We start from the raw sequence: 25,734 nt of genomic DNA on the forward strand, positions 1-25,734 counted from the left end.
GCCCCCGGGCCGGTCGGGGGGCAACCTGGGGGGTGGGGTTCCGTTGCCGGAAACAGAAAAAAAAAAAAAAAAAAAAAAAAAAAAAAAAAAAAAAAAAGCCAAAAGATCCAGCAATTTCACTGCTGGGTGTATACCCAAAGGAATGAAAATCATGTCAAAGGGATACCTGCACTCCTGTGTTTATCACAGCTCTATTTACAATAGCCAAGAGTGGGAACCAATGTAAATGTCAATCATCAGATGACTGGAAAAGGAAAATGTGGTATATTTACACAACAGAATATTACTCTGCCATAAAAAAGAATGAAGTCCTGCCATTTGCAGTAACATGGATGAACTTACAGAAAATTGTGTTGAATGAAATAACCTTGGCACAGGAAAAGAAATACCACATGTCCTCACTCATAAATGGGAGGTAAAAAAATAAACAAATAAAAAAGGAAAGATACAACAATCACAATAATACTTTGAACTTTCAAAAGGAAAAAACAGAACAGAGGTTACCAAAGGTGGGAAAGAGGGAGGGGGAGTGTGTATGAGGGAGGAATCAGTAAAGGGCCATGAAATATGACTACATTGCATAATGTTAAATGTATCCTGATTTGAGCATCACATATTGCACACAGATATTAATATTCAACTCCATACCCAACAGATACATACAATCAACTATGTTTCAATAAAAAATAAAATAAAATCAGAACTTCATAAGGTAGACGAAAGACATACTTTCAGCTGCTTTATTTAAATGAATTAAACTGGAGGTTCTAGGCAAGAGCCAAGGGCAGTACCCCCCACCTGGAAATAGGCAAGGAGCACACCAAAACACCACTTCCATGTGGGTGGCCAACCACAGCAACCGCCACAGCTACAGCTATACGGCTGCAACAAAAGCAGCTCACCACCACAGTAGTAGCCACAGCCACCATGCAGGTGGCCTGCCAGACACTCGACTGCATTGACACAATGCAATGGAGACCAGGAAGAGAAGATGAAGTCACTCTCCTTAAAGCCCACTCCAGAGTGACAAAAGAAGCAACTGCTCTACCACATGACCAGACATCAACGCAGAGACTATAAATACAAAAATCCAAGAAAATATGACACCACCAAAATTTCACAGTAATTCTCAAATACCAGACCCTATAGACTCTATAGAGCAAGAAACTCTTCTAATGACTGAGAAGGAATTCTGAGCAATAATCTCAAGAAAACTCACTGAGATACAAGAAGACTCAGACAACATAATGAAACAAAAAAAAGAATCCAGGATAGGAAGGAGGAAATTTACAAAAAGATTAATACCTTAAAAAAGAAAGCAGCATAATTCTAGGAACTGATTCACTCAACAAAATAAAAAAAACACAACTGAGAGCTTAAGCAACAGGCTAGAACAAGCAGAAGAAAGAATTTCTGATCCTGAAGACAATTTTTTTTTAAATAACCCAAGTGGACAAAAAAAAAAAGGAAAAAATAATTTTAAAAAATGAAGAAAATCTAAGGGAGATAGCAGACCACCTCAAGCATACAATTATTTGAGTCATGGATTTTTCCAGAAAGGGAAGAGAAAGGAAAAGGCATGGAAAACCTATTCAACAAAATAATAATGGAAAACTTCCCAAGCATAGGGAGAGACACACACCTATAGATCCAGGAGGCTCAAAGATCCCCAAACAAGATGCAACCCAAAAAGATCCCCTCCAAGACACATTATAGTCAACTGGCAAAGCTCAAAGACAAAGAGAGACTCTTTTAAAAAAGCAAGAGAAAAGCATCAAGTTACCTATAAGGGAGCCCCTATCAGACTAACAGCAGACTTCTCAACAGAAACTCTACAGGCCAGAAGAAAATGGGATGTTATATTCTAAATACTAAAAGAAAAAAACTGCCAGCCAAGAATATTATACCCAGCAAAGCTATCCTTCAGAAATGAGGGATAAATAGTATATTTCCCAGACAAACAAAAACTGCAGATGTTCGCCACCACACAACCAGCCCTGCAAGAAATTCTCAAGGAAGTCCTGCATCTGGAATCTGAAAAATGGCAATCACTACCATAAATACACAAGAAAGAACGAAACCCACTGGTAGAACAAAAATGCAAACAAGAAAGAGAAAGGAACTCAATCTTACCACCACAAAAAACTATAATGGCAGTGAAACAAAAGCAAACAAATCTCAGTCTCTTTGAAACACGATAGAGAAATAATTCATTTTTCCAAAACTAGTAAATAAAAGAGTCAAGCATTTATCCTGTCTTTCCTATATGAATTGTTCCTCAGGGTAACCATAAATAGCTGAGGAGGGAATATTTCTGTCTATTGCAGTATCCCAGCTAGTAAATAAAGAGGGAATAAAATAATTAGAATAAGGTATTTTGCAAACCCCTATTGAAATAACGGATCTAGCAAATGATCATCAATGCCTGTTAATGTCACAGAGAGACAATCAGACATAATGGGCCTCCTGCAGTAAAAACATATACCTCTGAAGCCAAATCTAAACTGAGCAAGACCAAGCCTCAGGATCCAGCAATGAATCACCAGGAAATGCACTAGATGGTAGAACATGTTAAATGACACTACTGGTATGGAGCTAGCAAATCCAGACCTGGCATAACTTAATGGGGTAAAGGGGAAATAAGTAGACAAGAGGAAACCTATAGATTAAAAGAAACTTAAGCAACAGCTGACATGGTAGCCAATGCAACAAGCAGAACTTGTTTGGATCCTGAAGTAAACACATCGATTGTTAGAAAGAGGAGGGAGGAGGAGAAATTGGGAAAATTTAAACATGTTTAATGCTTGATTATATTAAAGAATTATTATTGATTTTTAAAATGTGATTATATACTGCAGTTAATGTCTTTTACAAAAGAGTTCTTATCTTTTTGAGACACATACTAAAATATATACAGATTAATGCTATGATACTGGGATTTACTCAGAATAATCCAGGAGGAAGGCAGAAAGTAGGTGGGGGGTACAAATAAAATAAGATTGGCCGTGAGTTGTTGATTGCTGTAGCTGGATCTATACATATTAAAATTTTCATAGTAAAAAGTTAATTTAAAAGAAGCAACTACAAAGCACCTTACAAATATAAAGTACTATCATTAAGATTTTTTAAAAATGAATTAAACTAAATTCTGAACTAGCAAAAAAAAAAACTAAATTTAAGACTTGAAACTATGAAACTACTAGAAGAAAGCACAGGGAAAATATTACACAAAATGGGAATGGGTAGCACTCTTATGATCAAGACTATAAAGGCCCAGGCAACTGAAGCAAAAATAGACAAATGGAACTATATCGAACTAAAAGGTTCTGCGTAGCAAAGGACACAATCAACAAAGTGAGGAGACAACCACTGAATGGCAGAAAGTGTTGGCAAACTACACATCAGACAAGGGGCTAATATCCAAAATATATAAGGAACTCAAAGAACTCATCAGCACAAAACCAAATAACCCAATTATAAAATGGGAAAGGACCAGAACAGACATTTCTCAAAAGACATACAAATGACCAACAGGCACATGAAAAAATGCTCAATATCACTAATCATCAGGGAATGCAAATTAAAACCACAATGAGATATCATCTCACTCCAGTTAGGATGGCTATTAACAAAAAATAACAAATGCTGGCAAGGATGCAGAAAAAAGGGAACTCTCATGCATTGCTGGTGGGAATGTAAACAGGTACAGCCACTGTGGAAAACAGTATGAAGGGTCCTCATAGAAGTAAAAATTGAACTACCTTATGAGTCAACAATCTCACTACTGGGTATATACCCACTGAAATTAAATCAATATGTTGAAAAGACACATGCACTCTCATTTTCATTGTAACACTATTCACAATAGCCCAGAGATGGAATCAAACTAAATACCCATCGACAGATGAATGGGTAAAAAAAAAAAAAACTATGGTATATATACACAATGGAATACTATTTGGCTATTAAAAATATGAAATACTGTCATTTGCAGAAACATGGATGGAACAGGAGACATTTATGTTACGTGAAGTAAGCCAGGCACAGAAAGACAAATACCACATTATCTCTCTCATACATGAAAGCTAAAAAACAAAACAAACAAACAAAAAAGTAGTTCTCATAGAAGTGGGGAGTAGAATAATGATTACGAGAGGCTGGGAGGGGAGAGAGGGTTGCGTGGTGGGGAGGGGAGAGAGGGTTAGGTGGCAGGGGCAGAGGAAGTGGTGGATTGATGGGTACAAAGCTATGCTATCTACCTTAAGCAAATCAATGTATAGTGTAAGGATGTGGTGAACAACACACTGTACCCCACAAATATCTGCAAATAAACATTAAAAGAAAAAAATCACAGCATTACAAACATCGCAAAAATCTAGAAAAATAAAAATAATTTAATCAAACTCCCCAACACATTTGTAGAATACTTTTCCTACATTTTTATTGCATATCTTTTGTGATCACCTTGGCAACAATATGTAAGATTTTCTATAAAGAAATAGATTTTAAAAGATTTTTTAATAGATTTTAAATAGATTTTTCCAAAAGACAATTATCACTTTATTTTAGAAATTATTATTTTAGGTTCATAAACTGATACTGGTAATATCATATAAAATTTTAGTATTGTTGTCAAATTTAGGCAAACATATCATTTCTTTTATTTATAACCTATCAGATTTCAAAGAATTTTCTCCAGACTAACTTCTGGCTCTGTGTATCTCAGATTTTATTTTCTTACCCTACAATATACTTCTAATGTCCATCACTGTACGACATGTTCATATCACCATATGATCTCTGGCCTTACATCTTTGTGTCATAACACTAAGTGAATTAGCACAGTAGGTAATAAGAGTATTCCTAGATGTCATCCCCATACCAGAACAGCTAGCAAAAACTTAACTATACTCAGAAGTAACATGAACCACATAAATATATTCCCCCCAAACTAAATAAAAACCCAATTCAACTTAGCTAAAGCCCAAAAATAACTGCAGCTACTCCAATGCCACAACATGAGTGTAAGTCAAGAATGCAAAGAAATAGCAATCTTAAAATACTTTACTTTTGGAAATCCTACAGAAACATATGGCCATGTGAACACCTTTCTCCCAAAGTCTTGGAAGAACTTTGTGCAAATGAGAGATCCTGGAACTTAAATTTAATCAGCTTCATGTTAAATTCCCCACATCCTGCCATTCTGACTCTGTTTTCTTCACTGACTCCTCTTTGTCATGCCACCCACTAAATACAGGAATTTTCCACAGTCCCATACAGTATAGGTATTTCCTAGTCACTCTGATCCTTAATTTTTTTAATCCTATCTACATTCCTTTGTTGTTGTTGTTCCAGTCTCATCCATTCCCAAGCTTCAACTATGATCTTCTAAGCAAATAATCCTCTCTCTAGAAGCTAGTAACTGGACTATTAACTCCACAGGCAATGAAGATGCCAATCTTTGGTCTGCATGAATTCCAGAGCCTGAATCCTCAAGAGCATGCAGTAGGCCTTCAATGAAACATACTAAACAACTTCTAAAGTATATCTCTGACCTCATTCTCTCTTTCCAAGCTCTAAACCTGCCATTTCTTACTGCCTACTGGTTTTTCCACCTAGATAACTTCTGATCCCCTAAGAAACAAACAAAATTCCATAATACTTGGAGTACTCTGAATTTTATTTTCACATTCAATGATACCTTTTAAATTCTTAATAAGATTCATAGTAACTGTTAAGAAAGTTAAGGCACAGTGAAGTTATAGGCTTTAATCCAGACAAATCCAGATTATTCCACTTCTAATAGCTTGAATTTACCTCTTAAAACAAGTAATGTGTTTTATCAGCTATGTAGATCTCATTTTAATAACTTATCTGGAATCACACTCAGTACTCTACACAGACACCATAATTCAAAAGGCAAAGTCAATAGCCTATTGCCATTATCAAAAATGAACAAATAAAATACTTTTGAGAAAGAAAATAAATATAAGATGAAATGTCAGTAACAAATAACAATAAATATATCTATACACATATCTTAAAGTTCATACATACAGAATGTGCTCAGATAATACCGAGTACATATTCAGTCATGAAGCCCTGCTCCACTGAAAGACCCCATTGTAAACACATTACTAAACAAAAGTTCCCAAGCAAATAGGACAAACTGTTTACATAAGTGTCATCACTTAAACACAGTTACTGAGGTGTGTCTATTTGCTTTCAGTTGCTAGGATTCTCTATGTCCATTTTTCTCTAAGCAAGCCTGAAAACATGTAACTCTTTGGTGTTCTGAAGATTCCATAGTTAAAAGATTGAGGGATTACTTGATATATGAAAAATATTTTAAATTCAAATCTCTAAGTTCGTGAAAATATCTGTTTTCCCTATGGTGAAAACAAATGAAATTAAAAATTTTAATTTCTTTACCAAAAACACCACCACAATATAATTTCAATAAAATAAAATGAAAAGGGAAACTACATACTTTCAAGTTACTATCACAGAAATAAAATTCTGAGTTCAGTTTTAGAAGAAAATATATCTATTTGGAAACTTTCTGAATCTATATAATAAAAAGTACATATTTTGCATTACTCAAAAAAGGAAATTATGTGGTAATCTGAGTAAAGTCCTAATAGTAGTTCCAATTAGCATCCATTTTGCCTTTAGAATTATAATCTTAAAATTACATGCTAAAAAATAAACTGAATTCTATGTCATCCATATGATCTGTGAAAGAAGAAGCAACAAGAAATCTGTTTCTCAAGCAAATAAAACAGAAACAGTGGCAACCCCAGGACTATTTTTTGTAGCTCCATAAACTGTCATTGTATTTCAAATTATGAGTCAACTGGAAAATACCCCCCAAAACTTTCACCTGCTCTTGGTACACCCCAGGTATGGTTCATCAAATGACCTTGAAATATCCTTGGGTGATGGCAAAACCAATCAAATTTCCAGGAAAATCTTCAGAAGTTTAATGCTTGATATTTAATGAATGCATGTTTCACTAGCAGCATTTAGCATTGTAGCTTCATATTTCCCACTGATTTTCAACCACTTAAATATTTTTCAACCATTTAAATATATTTTTCAAAAGTGTATAAAGTATACTTTTAAATACTTTAGAATAAAACTTTCATACTGTATTCAAGGTTCAAATAATTCAAATCAATTGAACATAGCATTATCAATTTACTATAAATTTATTTAAGTAAACATTTAGGAAGTCAAAATTAGTAATTTTCCACCTATAAAAAATTTTATATTTTCATTATCTAACAATAATCTTCACAAATCAGAATTTTATTTTAGTAAGAAGTACCCTAATTGGCTACTATCTTAATTTTGTTCAAGGTGTTTGACTTACTCATTCTCATATCAATAAATAAAATAGGAATATTTGGAAGATATTTTGGTCAAATTTAATAAAAATCATCATACTGCCAAAAGGAACAAATATAAATAACATAATAAGCTTGCATTTGAGGCATTTTTATTTTAAAAACTATTTTATTAAAAGAATAACACTTTCAGTTAAATAAATTGGTTTATTTTTAAGTTAAATAGATGTCAAAGTATATCACAACTTAAGATAAATATAAAGGTAATTCAGTCTTTATCTTCCTGTTCAAGTTTTAATCACTAATAAAAAAAAGCCAGATGTTTTCCTGTCATTTAAAATTGAAAATAACGTCTCAATTTAAAATAAATTATTCCAAAGGGGAAAAAACTCTCTTTCTCCAAAAACTGACCACTATTTCAATAGTCCCAAATTGATTTGGGGGCCTAAGCAACTTCTGCTAATCACTGACATTATTTTCTTTATAGTTTCAGCAGTAAAAATTATATAACCTGTATTACAGAGGTTATAAAATATAATAGATGCCCATGCCCATAATAAGATCATCTTTAAGTTAAGGATGGAATTAAACGTTTATCATTGGCATTTAAGGATTAAGAATACAGATTCAGATAAAAGTATGAGAGATCTGTAAAATTCAAATGAAAGACGTGTGTCCCCATCAAATAGAAAGAATGTTTAAAAAAAAAACCCTATAGAATTTTATCAGACAATAAATAAAAAGACTGATGGAAGAAGTTAACTGTAAACTCAGTATTGGGTGCAGAATTTCTTTTACCTATAGAAAAGTAAGGAATTCTATCATTTAAATTAGGCAGACTGGAAGTAGATATTGGTAAAAGTCTAATCTCATCTGTATGGTATCAACTTATTTCAGCAACCATAAGAGGGCTTACCCACGTCCACCTGTGGCATAGCTGAAATTTTTCTGGCTAGATGCAAACCCAGGTCCTGCTTCACAGTCAGAAATCCATGGCCAATGACAAGCCTCAGGTCATTTGGGATGATAACCAAAACCTACTTGAATTTTCAACTTCAGTGTGCTTAATGTGATAACCCTAAATTATTCAAAAGTGTATAATATATACATATCCCATTTTGGGGGAGGGAGGCAGGTATAGATTGGAACTACTTTTAAACTTTGAAAAACGATTTGACATTTTCCAGCAAAACTGAAGATAGACATGACATATCCTACAACCTGGCAACCTGGTACCTACAACCTGGTACAAGGAGAAAATCTCGTACATGTGTACCAAATATATGTAGAGAATTGAAGTCACACAAAGTACCTATGTTCTCTGACCATAATGAAACTCGACTAGAAATTAAGTAATAAAAAGATAGCAGAAATACTCCAAACACTTAGAAACTAAACAACTTTTAAATAAGCCATGGTTCAGAGAGGAAACTTAATGGAAAATTTAAAAATAGTTTGAACAAAATGAAAATTAAAAAAACAGCATATGAAAATGTATGGCATACAGCTAGAGTAGTGCTTATACAGAAATTTAAGGAATTAAATGCTTACATTAATGAAGAAGAAAAACTTTAATCAATCATCTAAGCTTCCATCTTAACAAACTTGAAAAAGAACAATAAAAGCCTAAAGGAAGCAGAAAATGGGAAATAATGATTAAGCTCAGACATCAATAAAAGTTATAACAGAAAAATAATATGGAAAATTAATAAAAGCAAAGGTGGTTCTCTGAAAAGATTTAAAAATTTGATAAACCTCAAACACGACTGACAGAGAAGAGAAAATATACAAATTACTAATAGCAGGAATAAAAGGAATAAAACTATATTGATAGACCCCACAGATATTAAAAGGATAACAACACTACAAACAATACTTTGCATATAAATTCGATAAATTAGATGAAATGGACCAATTACTTGAAAACTACAAACTACCAAATCTCACTAATGATGAGATAGATACTCTGAATAAAACTATAACTATTAAACTAAATTGAATACACAGTTTAAAACTTTCCCAAAAAAGAAAATTTTTCTAGGCCCAGATGGTTTCATCAGCAAATTCTATCAAACATTTGAAGAAAAAAATAAAACCAACTCTTTACACTCTCTTCTGAAAATAGAAGAGGGGATAGTTTTCAACTCACTTTGGGAGTCACCATTACCCTAATACCAAAAACAGTACAAAAGAAAACTAGAGAACTATATCCATCACGAATATAGTCATGAAAATCTACAACAAAATATAAGCAAACCAAATACATATAAAAACAATATATCACAACCAAGTACAATTTATCCCAAAACTGCAAAGCTGGTTTAATATTAGAAAATCAATTAATGTAATCCACCATATTAACATTCTTTAAAAAATAAAAACATGATTATATTGATGCAGAAAAAGCATGTGAGAATATTCCACATTAATTTATAATAAAAATTCTCAGAAAGCCAGGATCAGAAAGGAATTAAGAAATTCCCCCAACCTAATAAAGGGCATCTGTAAGAAAGCTATAGCCAACATCACATTTAATGGTGAAAGACTGAATGCTTCCCCACTAGACTGGAAACAGAGAAAAAAAGGTTGAGTCACACCATTCCTATTCAGCATTGTACTGGAAGTCCTAAGCAGTACAATAAGGCAAGTACAAAATAAATAAATAAAAGGCATACAGATTGGAAATGAAGAGATTAAAACTGTCCTATTCATAAAAACAAAGCAATAATGTTTACAAAGAAAAATCCTGAGGAATCTACAAAAAATACTCCTAAAACTAATAAGTGAATTCAGCAAGGTCACAGGATACAAGGTCAACATATAAAATTCAATCACATTTCTGTATTCTAGCAATGAGCAACTGGAAACCAAATTATTTTTTTAAATACTTTTTATGATAGCTCCAAAAAATGAAACGCTTACTTGTAAATCTAACAAAATGTGTATAGGATTTATATGCTGAAAATTACAAAATACTAATGAAGGAAATAATGGAGAGATATACCATATTCATGGATTGGAAGACTCAACATAGTAAAAATGTAAATTCTACCTAAATTGATTCTATAGGGTGGGAGGGGGGAGAGGGAGGAGGGAGTGAGGTTTCGGTGATGGGCCACAATAATCAACCACACTGTATATCAACAAAAGAAAAAAAAAAAAAAAAGAAATGTCCTTCCTTAAAAAAAATAAATAAATAAATAAATTGATTCTATAGACTTAATGCAATTATAACCAAAAATCTCAGCCAAAATTTTTATAGATATAAACAAGCTGATTTTAAAATCTATATGCAAAGGCACATAACAAAACAATTTTGAAAAACAAAGTAGGAAGATTCACACTACAGAAAATTTTACAGTAATCAAGGCAGCATGGCACTGGCAAAGGGAAAGACATTGATTAATGGAACAGAATAGAGAACCCAGAAATAGATCCACATAAATATAGCAAATTGATTTTTGGCAAAGCTACCAAGGTCATCCAATAAACAAAGGAGAGTCTTTAAAACAAATAATGCTAGAACAATTGGATATTCTGTATGTAGAAAAAAATAAATCTAAACTTTAAAAAAATTATACAAAAATCAAATTAAAATGGATCACAGGTCTAAAGGTAAAACATAAAACCATAACTCTTTTAAAAGAAAACATGAGAGAAAATCTTCACAACCTGTGGTTAGAGTTCTTAAATATGACATCAAAAGTGTGATTCATTAAAAAAAATTGAAAAACTGAACTTCATCAAAATTAAAATCTTTGGTTCTCTGAAAAACACTGTTCAAAGAATGAAGAGACAAGCTATAGATTGGGAGAAAAATATTTGCAAATTAAAATCCAGCAAAAGACTTGAAGACCTATAACCACTTCACCAAGACGATACATGATGGAAATACCATGAAGAGACAGATGCTCAAAATCACTAGCCATTAGAGAAATGCAAATTAAAATCATAATGAAATATCATTATATACCTAATGATGACTAAATAAAAAATACTAACAAGTATTTTTTACTTGTTAGTAAATGACTAAAATAAAAAATACTTAACAAGTATTTTAAACAAATAATAAATAATACTACGAGTATTAATAAGTGCTGGTGAGGGTGTGAAGTTACTGGAACTTTCATACATTGCTGGTGAGACTGCAACATGGCACAACCCCTCTGGAAAACAGTGGCAATTTCTTATAAAGTTAAACATATACTTACCGTATGACCCAGCAATCCCACTGTTAGGTATAACCCTAGAGAAACAAAAACTTATGTTCACACAAAAACCTGTGAACTTATGTTCACACAAAAGGCCCACAGTTCAGATAAAAGTAACTTTCAATAATTCACTTAATAGAAATTTATTAAATGCTAAGTTAATAACTTGGTGCTATAGTACTACTACATGCAGAAGAGGGATAAGACATTGTCCCTATGCTTAAGAAACTCAGAATCTGATGAAGAAGGCAACTGTACAACTAACTAAAATACAGTGTAAAGGTACTTTAACAGTGGTATTTGTTAAATATTAAAATATTTTTAAAAGAACATTCTATCCAGGAGAATACAAAGGGGTAGATGGGGGAGGCTGAGGAAGACAGTCACCTGAGATAGTCCAAGCCACCATTATCTCTCACTTGGACAACTGCAATAGTCTCCTATCTTCCTGCTTCCACTCTAGCTACTCCCTGCCAATAGCCCATTTACTCCAAACTATCTGAAATATTTTCCATTTTCTGAACACACTCTTTATTTCAATACTCCTCTACTATTGTTTATTTACATGATTCTCTCTTCCTAAAAGGCTCTTCCTCCACCTCTGCAGAGATTAGTATCTTCTGTATCCTTAATAAGCTAAGTGTGCCATTTATACAGTATTTCATTTGTCCCTCCAGATCCTTTCTCCACTCTGCTGTGTGCCCCAGAAGGCTTTGCCTGTATTGAGAGTCCCCCTTGCCCTCTGCCTAATGGGTGGATTCAGCCAAAAGAAGACAATGGCAGGAGACTGAAAAACAGGAAGAGAGTTAGCCTGGGGTATTTACTTCCACAATAACTATTAAAGAGCAGATAAAAACTTAAGATACATCACTTAGTATATGGCAAAGAGACTTTATTTGCCACTTAGGCATCCTTGTATCATGGCACAGAAAGACAGTGTTAAAAATGACAACCCTTGCTTATTAGGGATATAATAAAATATTTTCATCAAGATCTGTTCAGTAAGTAGAAACAGGGTAAACATGTGAGAAAGAGTCACAGCTAAAATGTATTTAAACTAAAAATGTATTACTTGTAAAAAGACAAACTTCAGTTATCTGACAAAAATGTAGTCAGTTTAAAATAATGACATTTCTATAGTTTGCTAGATAATTATGACTAATAATTTACCACTATTTTCCTCCTTGGTGAACTATAAAAATTAGTAAATTTGTATTAAGAATACAAAGTTCTCTCTAGAAATAAAAAGTATGATATAAACATTAAAAAATATTCTACCAACACTTGTTATTCAAGAACCATTCAAACACCTAAGAATTTTTAATCAATTTGTAAGCATTTTTTTAAGCCATATCTGAAAAAGCAATGCCAAAATTGTTTATAACACCACTACATCACTATGATCTCACCTCAAATCATCATTCTATGCTCCTTCTTTTCTTTAGGTAGGCCACTCCTGCCCACAATATCTCATATTAATATCCACCCTCCCAACTTTCAACATTCTTCCAACCTTCACATATAAACTCTGGCATTCACCTAAAGTAAATTTCCCCTGCTGGTGATTACTGCTGAATTTTGTGATTTCAAGAACTTATTCCTTAGGTATCCTCTTCCTCAAGTTATTTTCAATGATGAAATTATGAGTATTAAGTAGCAACAAGGGAAAGATTGCCACGTCAAGTGATAGAGAACAGTATTTAATGTATATTCAACTCAATAAACTATTTGGTATATACCAAGCACTGGAGATACATAAATAAGTAAGATACTGTCTCTACATTTAAAGAACATAAAATACAGAGGTAAGAAAGACCTGTCGACACAAACACAATAGAGAGTGTTAAGTTCGACAATAGATCCACACAGAAGGAAGTGCCTCAATTTTGTCGAGAGGAAAAAAAAGAAAGAAATTAAGAAAGATAGAATCTAGATCATTTTTTAAAATTTATACACTCCATGAAACTATGTAAAAACTATGGCTGCAAAAAGGAGGACTCAAAAAAATTAAAATATATGTTGTGTAAAAGGTGTCAGAATTACAAATGGCTTTTTCTATTTTCATGTTAAGAGACGATGTCCTCAACCCTATAGTTAATATGAGGAAGAATTTCCCCTAAATGCTTTTGGCCTCTCTCTACCCCCTCACTTATTTTTCTCCTAGAAAGAGAATAATGACTTACCTGATTGTTAAATTTAGACTAAGAAATTATATAAGCATAATTTTACCCTTTGCTTTTTGCTCTTGGAAGCCCACCTACTAGCTAGGAGCAGAATTCTCCAATGCTCCTCCCTGAATAGGTTCTCCCAGCAAATAGGGAGGATGCTCCTGGCCCTGTCTTGTCTATGACCATGTAAGTCTATTTAACTCTGGGGTTCCATATTAGAAAGCAAAACTATTTTCATGTACAAGCAATGTCCTTCAATGTCAGCTTTATCAGGAATAAAGGTGGTTTTCTGATCTCTCATCCGTCACTCTTTTCGCAGTATGTTCAGAATTTGGGCAAGAAATATGAGTGTTATTTATTGAGACTTCTCAGACACTATAATATTACACTGTCTTTTTTTCCAAATTAAAATAAAATCTTCACTTTTTATCTTATATTAAATTCCTGAGTGTAATATTCTTACATGGTTTTTCTTCATAGCCCTCAGAACTCTCAGCAGAACACCTAGTAATGTTTGCTGAAGGAATGAATTTTCAGATATTAAAGGTACTTGTATATGTCATTTATTTTTACAACAAAAGCAAACAAAAAAATGACTTACATAATGATAAAGATTGGTATTTACTAATGCGGATGTAGGTATTTTTTCCCTAAAGAAAATTATTTCCTCATATACTAGTAAAAATCAATATCCATATTTATTTTTGTCTGCTTTAAACCATTACCATTTAAGTAGCAGAAGCTCTTGAGAGAACTTTACCTGAAAAAATGAACAAAGCATTAAACTGAAGAAGCAGTAAAGCAAGGTCGCTAATATTGACTGGACTGAGGAAGAGGGTTGGAGGAGTCACTTTTTAACGCACGATTTCTCTTTTCTGTTTCTTTATCGTTTGTCTCCCTCTTGCAATTCCTGGGGTGGAGCTGCATAGTTATCAACATGCTTAACAGACAGTGAACTGTGAAGGAGGAATTATTGGCAAGGGCATTTGTTTGAATTTCCAGTGCACCTCCAACTCCAAAGTGACAAACTGGAACAAGAAGTTTATGGGACAGTAAATTACGACTGTAGCAGCTAACAGATTCTTCTTCAGCTAACAGATTCTTTTTCTGGAAGATCAAAGGTTCTTAAGTTTTAACTCTGAAACTTCAAAAGATAAGAAATCTAAATTACCCCTTTTAGTTACTTTTGAAATCTTCACTTGTACATTTTCTTTGTTGTCCTAAATACTGACAACAGCTGACAGAATTTATCCCAAATAATCCTTTATGGAAGGGATTTACTTTTTTACTTTAATACTGGTTTCAAGAGAAGTATCAGGAAATAAAAAGGGATTGTTTGAAAGATCTAAATTTCAATTAACTTTTATCATTTATTTTAGAATAATTTGGCATAAGCTATCAAGTAATCTGAGGATAAAAATTTCTACTAATAATAACAGAAACAACTAACCTGTTGAGGGCTTGCAAGGTGCCAGACACTGTTCCAAGAACTTACAGGTTATCAACTCATTTAATCCTCACATCATCATCTCATATCATATCCACCTCAAATCAATGAAATAAATACTGTTATTAGCCCCAATTTACACACCAGGAAACTGAGGTACAGAGAAATTAAACAACTTGCCCAATATCCTATAAGTGGCAGAGATGCCATTTAAACTCAAACAATCTGGCTTTACCACTGTGCAACACTTTATTGTTAATGAGAATACCAAAGATAGCAGGAAATTGGAACTCATTTCCATCCATAGTTCTTTCCTTCACTCAAGGCTAATAAGAAACTATTATGTGAGATGACAGTAAGAGTAAATATAATAACAGATATCCATTGTGAACTCCAAAATGTGCACGAGAAATGCAAAACAAAAACATTTGATCATTATACTCAAGGAGCTTACATCCCATTTAGAGATATCAAGCATGCACATGTGAAAGCAAAACCAAGCTCTTTATCATTTCTTCCAAACAAGCTCCTCTTCTCATGTTCCCTATATTAGCTAATGACACCCCTAATCTTTCAGACACCCAGACCTGAAACATCTTCAAACTTCCAGTCACCAGAGCCTTTCCACTCCCACTGTTCTCAGAGCCTCTAATATGAAGAATTATAAGAGCTTCCCTGCTCCCAATCTTTTGATTGTCTGGTCTCCCTTCACATTGTCAGTCATCTCCCTAAAATAAATAAAATGTCTCTTCCAAAAAAACTTCCAACATTTTCCACTGAATACAAAATAAATCCAAAAATTCAGTACACACATTACTCTCAACCAACCTTCCAGTCTCCTTACCAGTAACATTCTGATATTAATTCTACAATCCTTACTAGCTCTCCATTCTGATTTCCGTGATAAAGTCATGAACTTTATCTTCAAATGTTTTATCAGTCTCAATGCCTTTATCTTCTTAACCAAGTTCTTCAATATCCCTCAAATACCCCCTTCATGAAGACTTCCAGTACATCCCCAATAAAAACTGATCACTCTTTTATCTTTTCCAAAAGGCATTCAGACTGAAAATATAGCATTAATGCAATTCTTTCCAATAGCGAACTAGTTTACATGTCTGTCTCTACTATATATAAACTCCCTGAGGATAGAACCATGTCTTATTCATCTTCATATTCCTCCCCCCAACCCCCTGAAGCTAGCACCTGGCAATTCTCAAAAAAGGGATTTAGTAACTGAGGGTAATTAAGACAGTATAAGCAAAGTATAATAGACTAATGTGATAGGAATAAGTTAAAAGTATAAATAAAATAGTATTAAGGAATGCTTTCTATTGTAGGTGAATTTGGAAAGTTATTGTGCGTGCGTGCGTGTGTGTGTGTGTACATACATCATGGTTTCAAAAACCTGGTGAAGGGGCCGGCCCCATGGCTCACTCGGGAGAGTGCCACGCTGGTAGCACCGAGGCTGCGGGTTCGGATCCTATACAGGGACGGCCAGTGTGCTCACTGGCTGAGCGTGGTGAAAACAACACCCTGCCGAGGGTTGCGATCCCCTTACTGGTCAAAAAAAAAAAAAAAAGTTGGTGAAAAGATTCATATTATCTTTTAATTCTATTTTTCAAAGAACTTTTTGAAGTACCCTTGTATATATGCATACACATAGACATAAATTTAGAATTTTATCTCCTTGGTGAATTAAATCTTTTATAATTATGTAATAATCTTCTCCTCTAGTCAACGTTTTTCCTAGTTTATCTGATGTTAATATTTTACCAACTATCTAATAGCATTTATCTTGTATCCTTTTTCCATTTTTTATTTTCAACCTTTATATATCCTTATGTTTGTGAAGAGTATATAGTCAGATTTTTTAACAATGCAAGTGGACAATCTTTATCTTTTTTGTTGCTTATGAATATTCATGAGATACAAAGCTGATTGTCACCCCTCATGACCAAGATGTGAAGGCCAGATTCATACTGGTAGCATGGCCATTACCACAAATTGTGTTTGTACCCCGTGTCCCCCACCCAATTATCCCCAACCTCCCCCTGCTCTTTTCCCCCACTCCACTTCATAGCCCAAAGTATGTTCTCTCCCTCTGCAAGCCCAATGCACCACTGCAGTCTTTCTTTCTTTCCTTCTTTCTCTCTTAGCTCCCACTTATGAGTGAGTACATGCGGGATTTATCCCTCTGTGCTTTGCTTATTTATTCAACATAAATTTTTCTAGGCTCATCCATGTTGTTGCAAATGGAAGAATTTCATTCATATACCACAGTTTCCTTATCCAATCATCCATCGATGGACATTTAGGTTGGTTCTATGTCTTGGCTATTGTAAACAGAGCTGCGATGAATATGAGAGTTCAGGTATCCCTTCGATGTGATGATTTCCATTCCTCTGGGTATATACCCAGAAGTGGGATTGCTGGATTGTATGGAAGATCTATCTTTAGTTGTTTGAGAAATCTGTATACTGTTTTCCATAGTGGTCGTACTAATTTACAGTCCCACTAACAGTGCAGGAGTGCTCCCTTCTCTTCATACCCTCACCAGCATTTGTTATTTACAGTCTTTTTGATTATAGCCAGCCTAAATGGCATGAGGTGGTATCTCAATGTAGTTTTAATTTGCATTTCCCTGACGACTAGTGAGGTTGAGCATTTTTTCGTGTACCTGTTGGCCATTTGTCTGTCTTCCTTTCAAAAATATCTATTCAGCTTCTTTGCCCATTTTTAACTGGGTTATTTGTTTTTTTACTGTGTAATTGCTTGAGTTCCTTGTATATTATGGATACTAATCCCTTGTTGGATGCATAGTTAGCAAAAAATTTCTCCCACTGTGTAGGTTGTCGTTTCACTCTGTTGATTGTTCCCTTTGCTGTGCAGAAGCTTTTTAGTTTGATATGGTCCCATTTATTTTTTCTTTTGCTGCTTGTGCTTTCAGGCTCATATTCATAAAGTCTGTGCCCAGACCTAGTTCCTGAAGTGTTTCACCTATATTTTCCCTTAGTAATTTTACAGTTTCGGGTCTTTTTTTTTTTTTTTGTCTTTTTCCGTGTCCGGCAATGGATAGCAACCCTCAGTGTCGCCCCCGTACCGGACCGGGACCGGCAACGGGATCGCAACCCCCGGTGTTGCCCCCGCGCCTCGCTCAGCCAGTGAGCGGGAACCGGTCTGTATGTGGGATCCGAACCCTCGGTGGGAGCACCACCGCGCTTCACAAGCGGCGCACTAGCGCAGTGCGCCACCAGGCCGGCCCTTTTTATTTTATTTATTTTTATTTTTTAAGATGACCAGTAAGGTGATCTTAACCCTTGGCTTGGTGTTGTCAGCACCATGCTCTCCCAAGTGAGCTAACCGGCCATCCGTATATAGGGATCCAAACCTGTGGCCTTGGTGTTATTAGCACCACACTCTCCCAAGTGAGCCATGGGCCGGACCACAGTTTCAGGTCTTATATTTAAGTCTTTAATACATTTTAAGTTGATTTTAGTATATGGTGAGAGGTGCATATCTAGTTTCATTCTTCTGCATATGGATATCCAATTTTCCCAAGGAGGTGAAAGATCTCTACAATGAGAACTACAAACCATTTCTGAAAGCAACTAAAGAAGACACAAAAAGATAGAAAGATATTCCATGCTCTTGGATTGTAAGAATTAACATTGTGAAAATGTCTACACTACCCAAAGCAATCTACAGATTCAATGCAATCCCCATCAAAATACCAATGACATTCTCTGCAGAAATGGAAAAAACAATCTTAACTTTCATATGGAATAACTAAAGACCCTGAATAGCCAAAGCAATCCTGAGCAAAAAAAATAAAGCCAGAGGCATAACACTACCTGACTTCAAATTATATTACAAAGCTATTGTAACCAAAACAGCATGGTACTGGCATAAAAATAGACACTCGGACCAGTGGAGCAGAATTGAGAACCCAGAAATCACTCCTCAGGCTTATAGCCAACTGATATTGGACAAAGGCAACAAATATCTGCACTGAGGAAAAGACTGCCTCTTTATCTCCTTTTAACAAGAGCTTTTGCCTCTATGTTTACTGTGATTATTGATACATAGTATCTGAACTTATTTCTATCATCTTTTTATATGCTTTCTATCTTTGCCCTACTTATTCCGTTTCCTTTTATCTCCTTTTTTTCTATTGTATTGATTTTTTTGTTCTCCTTTTCCCCCCTGTAATTATTTGGAAGTTATATATTCAATATCTATTCTTTCAGCAATTACACTAGCTATCTACATTTATAACAATATCTAAAGTCACACCCTTAACTCTCCTCTTGAAATATAACTTTTTAGCACACCATTCTAATTTTTCCTTCCAATTTAAATGTTATCATTTCCTAGTATTTTAGTTCTAACCAGTTCTCCCTTCATATATTAGGCATTGTTAGTAGTGTTTTCTAATATTAATGTTTACTTAGTTTTACATATATATTTATCTTTAGCCTTCCTTCTTGATCTCAGTTATTTCTTCTGCTGAATATGTATGTACTTTTGGTGGTAAAAACTCTCTCGATTTTTGCTTGTCTGAAATGGTTCAGTTTATCATCTTTCTGGAAAGATGGTTTTTCTGGGCATTGATTTCTAGTTTGACACTTATTTTCTCTCAGCATATGGAAAGATGATACTCCACTGCTTTATGGCTTTCACTGTTGCTATTGATAAGTCACCTCTCAGTATAATCACTATTCATTGTTTTGCAGGTAATTTCTCTTTCTCTCTGACTTCTTTTAGTACTTCTGTTTTGTTTTGTTTTGTTTTTTTCTTTAGGGTTCTGCAGTTTTGCAGTGAGGTTTCTAAGTGTAGGTTTCTTTTTATTTATTCTGCTTGGGATTCAGTGGGCTTTCCAGATAATAAAATTGGTATTTTTCATCAGTCCTATGGAGTGCTATTTTACATCCATTATCTCTTCAAATATTGCCTGTTCTTCATCTCCTTTTGGAACTTCAATTGAATTCATGTTACTCTTTTTCTTCTTATTCTCCAACTCTTTTGACCTCTCTGTCTTAGTCTCCTTCTATTTTCCTCTCTGCACATTATGAACAATTTCTTTGGATCTATTTTCCAGTTAACAAATTCTGTCTTTCAACTGCTATTTAAAAGGTGCATCAAGTTTCTAACTTTTTTTTTTTTTATCCTTAGAAGTAACATTTTTTAGGGCCGGCCCGGTGGCGCACTGCTACAGTGTGCCGCTTGGGAGCGCAGCAGCGCTCCCGCCAAGGGTTCGGATCCCACATACAGACCGGTTCCCGCTCACTGGATGAGCGAGGTGCGGGCGCAACACCAAGGGTTGCGATCCCGTTGCCGGTCCGGTCTGGTACCGGCACAACACTGAGGGTTGCGATCCGTTGCCGGACATGAAAAAAGACAAAAAAGGAAAAAAAAAAAGAAGTAACATTTTTTCAAATCTGTATGACTGTTAATTCCCTGTTCCTCAAAAATTTTTTCAGGCTTCTATTTTATTTCTTTAAGCGTATTAAACATATATTTTTATATCTTGTACATGATGATTCTAATATCTGAAGCTTTTGCAGGTGTGTTTTTTGCTGTGTACTTTTTCTGCAGGTTGTTACTCATAGTGCCCTGATTCTCTGCATGTTTTGTAGATTTTTGATTATGCACTGCTCAATTTCCTTAAGACTTGATCTGTGAGATTTATTGTGGTCTTAAGGAATTTGAATTTGCTTCTAACGGCTGCCTGGGAGCATCACCAACCTGGGGTCACTTTATATTCTTTATGTGGGGTTTCTCAGTCCACATACTTAGCATTAATTGGGATCAAAACCTAAATGAAGGGCCGCCCGGTGGCACACTGGAGAGTGCGCCACTTGGGAACGCGGCAGCGCTCCCGCCGAGGGTTCAGATCCCATGTGGTGACCGGTTCCCGCTCACTGGCTGAGCATGGCGCGGGCGCAACACTGAGGGTTGCGATCCCGTTGCCGGTCCCTGGTACGGGCGTGACACCGAGGGTTGCGATCCCATACCGGTCAGTTAAAAAAAAAAAAAAAAAACCTAAATGAAGACCCTAAAAATTCCACAAAAAACTATTAGAATGAACAAATTAAGCAATACTGCAGGATACAAAATTCACAGTGGTGTATGCCTTGCAGATTCCTTAGGTGGGTAAATAATAACTACACTTCAAAATCTCTTTTTTTAAGTCCTCACACTACATGTATACTTTTTCTAATAAAATTAACACTTTAAATAATATTTATGAGCATTAAAGCCACAGACTTTTTAAATATTTACCTAACCATTTAGAAAGCGCTTAGCATTTTAGGTATAGAAAAATATCTCACACTAACTTTTGCCTTTCAAAACTTTTTATTTACTTAACTATATAAAAAATGATACCACTGAATAGCTGTAAACTGCATTGTAGAATATACAACTAAAATGGGATTGAAATGTAGTTCAATTCTGGCCAAAGCTTCTATGTAGACAATTGGTTTTGTGTTTTGTTTTTGGGTTTTTTTAAATTTCTTATTAGTTTCATCTGACTCCTGGCAGATAGACTACAAACTTAGTACTTCTTTCATTAACCCACCAAAGCAGAACACAGTCAGCAGTAACTAGATTTAAACTTTAAATCTCTAAATGCTTTGGTAAAAAAAACCAAAAAACACCTCAGTTAAAAACTGACACATATATAGCATTTAAATCAAATATTATAAATCTAATAATTAAATTAAATGATTTACAAACATGTGCCATTATTTTTTAACACAGTACTTTACATGTATCTGAAAAGTTAAAGGTTACTTTAAATCTATTCTCCCACAATTAAAAACATTTATATTGACATGAGTTTTCAAGTGGTTTCCAAAGATATTAATAAAAACATCTAAATTCTTAAGGAAACTAAAGTGATAATTTTGTTAACATCATAAAAATTAATCCACATATACTTTTTAAAAGAAAGTTTTCTCTGTCCAAAAAATACAGAATATTTGCACACCTGTTCCAATTATACACCTGGGAAAATACGGGTTAGCAATATCAGCATTCAACATTTAAGTAAAACTTCAAGAATTACTAATTTGTGACATTTTATTTATACTTTCATTTATACCTTACCAAAAGTGTAAACTAACTAAAAGAAATTAATTTTAGAATTGGAAGGTATTATAGAATTCATGTACAAGGATCCCCTGATACAACAGGATACTGAGACTCAGAGGTTCAATGACTTTTCCAAGATTAAACAGTGGAACCAAGACTTGACACTCAATACTCCGCCTATGAATCCAGAACATTTTCCCCTATGTCAGATTCTACCCAAAATCTTTTCATTTTCCTTCTCTTTCTGAAAAAAAGAAAGTATTTTTACAATTGTCATGTACAATACTTCAAAAATTAGAAAATGTCTTATCTTTTACTTCCATAAAAGTACTGATTTCCTCTTGATTTCTCTACTATAATACCCATAATAAAAAAAAAAAAAAAACGGATCCACTGCTAAACTTTAGGAACAAGAAAAAAATTCTTATTATTATATCTGCTAAGTTAAAAATATCTTTTTCTAGTAATGCCAAAATAGCATTACTTTGTGACAGTAAACATTAACTAACCATGTATAAACCTCTGTACTATTAGCATATATTTTAAGACCTCAAAAATGTTCCTATTCAGAGTAAAATGTGAATAAGGGTTTTCTGTGCTAAGAAAACATACCCTTTTAAGAAGCACAAATTGTATTTTCCTCTAATACAAATAATAAATGAAGCTACCTGGTATAGCACTGCATCTAGTTAAAGACTAAAAAAGGTTGCTGTGATGGAAAGAGCACCACACTAGGATTAAGAAGACTAGAAATTTTCAGTTTATAAGAGGACAGACAATTGACTATACCAATGAATTACAATTAAAATATTAAACTGTGTTAAGTTCAAGAAAACTCTACAAATGTGACGAAACTGTGCTAAAACACTTTTCCAGTGTTAAAAATGCAATCTATTCACATATAGCCAAAAATTAAATGTTACTCTAATCTATGAAAATAGTTGATACTACTTTGTCCTACAGTGAATCCACTCAAAACAATTCTTCTTCTGATACATATGTTTTAAGCTTTATTATCACTGGTAATAAACTGAGAAAAAAAGCATAACAAAACTTTCTCAAGCATCTGGCCAAGTAACTACAGACCACAAAAGTAGCCTGAAGCTATTTCAAGAAGCAAAGTGTTCTGTCAATGGAACGCTACAGATAAGTGTTTAACATGTCATAAAATCAATGTACTAGCTTGTAGATTATTTTGAAGAGAACACAAGAAACAGGAGAAGAAAGAGAGGAAAAAAGGAAAGAGTGCATTAGATGTAACAAGGACAAGAAAATCTGTCTCACATATACTGGACCCCAGTGTAAAACATATCACTAATCCAAAAAAACTGAAAACCAATGGTATACCCTCCTACTCTCCTACTTAAAACCTCTACACTTACCCTTTTGATTGCACAGAACACAGCATCAGAACTGAAAAATCTATAATCAAATCCCACCACTGCCACTTACTAGATTTATGAAGTTGAGTAGTCCCTATAAGCCTAGATTTGCTCATTTGTAATTAGAGATTAATGCCACCTACCAAACAGGGCTCTTGTGAGGATTTGAGACAATACAGTATATGTAAAGCGTCTTGCATCTAGTAAATGCCCAATGAACAGTAGGTATACCTATTGAGTTTCTTGGCGATGCAGAACAGGTAGATTTCCCAATGCTACATAAAGTTATAGCTCATTCCCTGATGATGATTTCGATTCCTTTTAAAAACAAAAATATGTAAACATACTGTGAGTGGGGGTATGGAAACGCTTTTAACATCTTTCCAGACACTACTAAGTTTAATGGTTAAACTTTTAAAACATTCTCCTAAATACACAGCAAATACAAACGACAATGAGTTGGTTTATAAAAGATTATTATTAGCCTACTGCTGTCTTTTCATCTAAACAAATAAGTTTCAGTTCCAAAGCTCATCACTGTTCTTTTAATTGCAAGATCTCAAATTCCTCCTCAGTTACCTTCAATAATAACAAAACCCCACTGATTAAAATTCACATACATATTACCTCATGTATGTTATCGTTGGGTAGACATCATCATCATAACAACAAACAGATACACCAAAAAGACAGACATCAGAGTATGCCAAAAGTGGGAGTAGTCAATCTATTAAACCACAAATAATTAACCTCATCCTTCTGAGAACTCGTCTGTTGCATAAACTAAGTCCATAAAAACTGTAATATGATTGGTGGGCTATTTCATTTCTGCTCAAATATAAAAGGTACTTGGCTTCTGCATTTTTAAGAAGTTTCCTACACTATAGGACTCCTTTCCAGAATAAAACATTATTTCCTCCCCCTCCTTTTTCCACTCTGAAAGTTAACATGCTTTCAAGTACGCTCATTCAACCCTGGAACTGAGGCAATTACACCGCACACGCTTCCTTACCAGATCTTTCTTTCTGGGTAACATACCTGTTCTCTCGAAATACAAGGCAACGAAGGTCTCCTGAACATTTTGCAACTGCCGTAGTAACTGGCTGAAGTTTCTCCTAGCGACACGCAGCTGGACCTCCTCCGGGGTCTGATCACAGGCACTTTTTCTTCCGCGGTGCTGGGCAACCGAGGATGATGCGGGGCTTCCCTGATTTGAAAGAAGTGATCCAACCCCAGGGCCAGCAGGCATCCGACGCCCCCCACCAGGCAGGAAAGCAGCGGCCTGAGGGCTGCAGGCAGCGAGCCGAGGCCCGTGAAGGAGACCCACCAGACGCAGCTGGCGAAGAGCAGCACCAGGATGCTGTGCTGGAGCCTCCCCGGCTGCGCGAGCGTCAGCAAGCCCACACAGCTCAGCACCAACAACAACCTGCCCGCCACCGCGGGGGTCGTGTGCGGCTCCGGGGCCCCGGCGTGCCCGTTCCCCCAAGACCAAGACCACCACTGGCACACCAAAAAGTCCCCCAGGTAACAGCATGCGGGCAGCGCCAGCAGCCACCAGGAGCCGCCGCTGCGGCCCGGGCCGGCGTCCCGTTTGGGCCGGGTCAGGAAGCAGGTGAGGAAGAAAAAGGCACAGGCGATGCTGAAGAGGGGGCTGAGGCTGTGCGAGCACACGCTCAGCAGCGTCCGCAGCCGGGCAGCCCCGGCATCCCAGCTTTCGGGCCCTGCGCCCAGCAGCAGGGCGAGGACAAAGGCGGCCAGGGCGCCCAGAGAGAGGCGCGCCCGGGAGAAGGGAGAGCCGCGCCGCGGCTGCTGGGGGGAGGCTGGCGGCGACGGCAGCTCCACGTTGCAGAAGCGGCAGAGGTGGAAGAAGAAGCCGCGCGGAGGGTCCTGCCGCAAGGGGCTCACGCAGCTCTTCACGTAGCCGTTCCTCAGACTCTCTGGGGATGAGCCGGCCCCGTCCGGCGGCTGTGGGGACCGCATGGCTTTGGCTTCTCGCTCGTCCCTCCTCATGGCCGGGGTGGCCACGGGGCTCAGCACGCCCAGCTGCGACCGCAGCGGCCGCTCACGCTCCAGGACCCT

At 35.6% G+C, this 25,734-nt stretch overlaps 1 protein-coding gene across 1 annotated transcript in view; it reads right to left on the reverse strand.

Annotated features, from left to right (window-relative positions):
- The window catches only part of PDE3B (phosphodiesterase 3B, cGMP-inhibited), a 124,175-nt gene that overhangs the window by 97,233 nt on the left and 1,208 nt on the right, over positions 1-25,734 (reverse strand). The window contains exon 2 of the mRNA XM_008577861.1: positions 24,694-25,732. Coding sequence (XP_008576083.1) covers positions 24,694-25,732 — 1,039 coding nt within the window. The remainder of the gene's footprint in view (positions 1-24,693; positions 25,733-25,734) is intronic.

The sequence above is a fragment of the Galeopterus variegatus genome, unplaced genomic scaffold (genome assembly GCF_000696425.1).
Source record: "Galeopterus variegatus unplaced genomic scaffold, G_variegatus-3.0.2 Scaffold1591, whole genome shotgun sequence".
Taxonomy (NCBI): domain Eukaryota; kingdom Metazoa; phylum Chordata; class Mammalia; order Dermoptera; family Cynocephalidae; genus Galeopterus; species Galeopterus variegatus.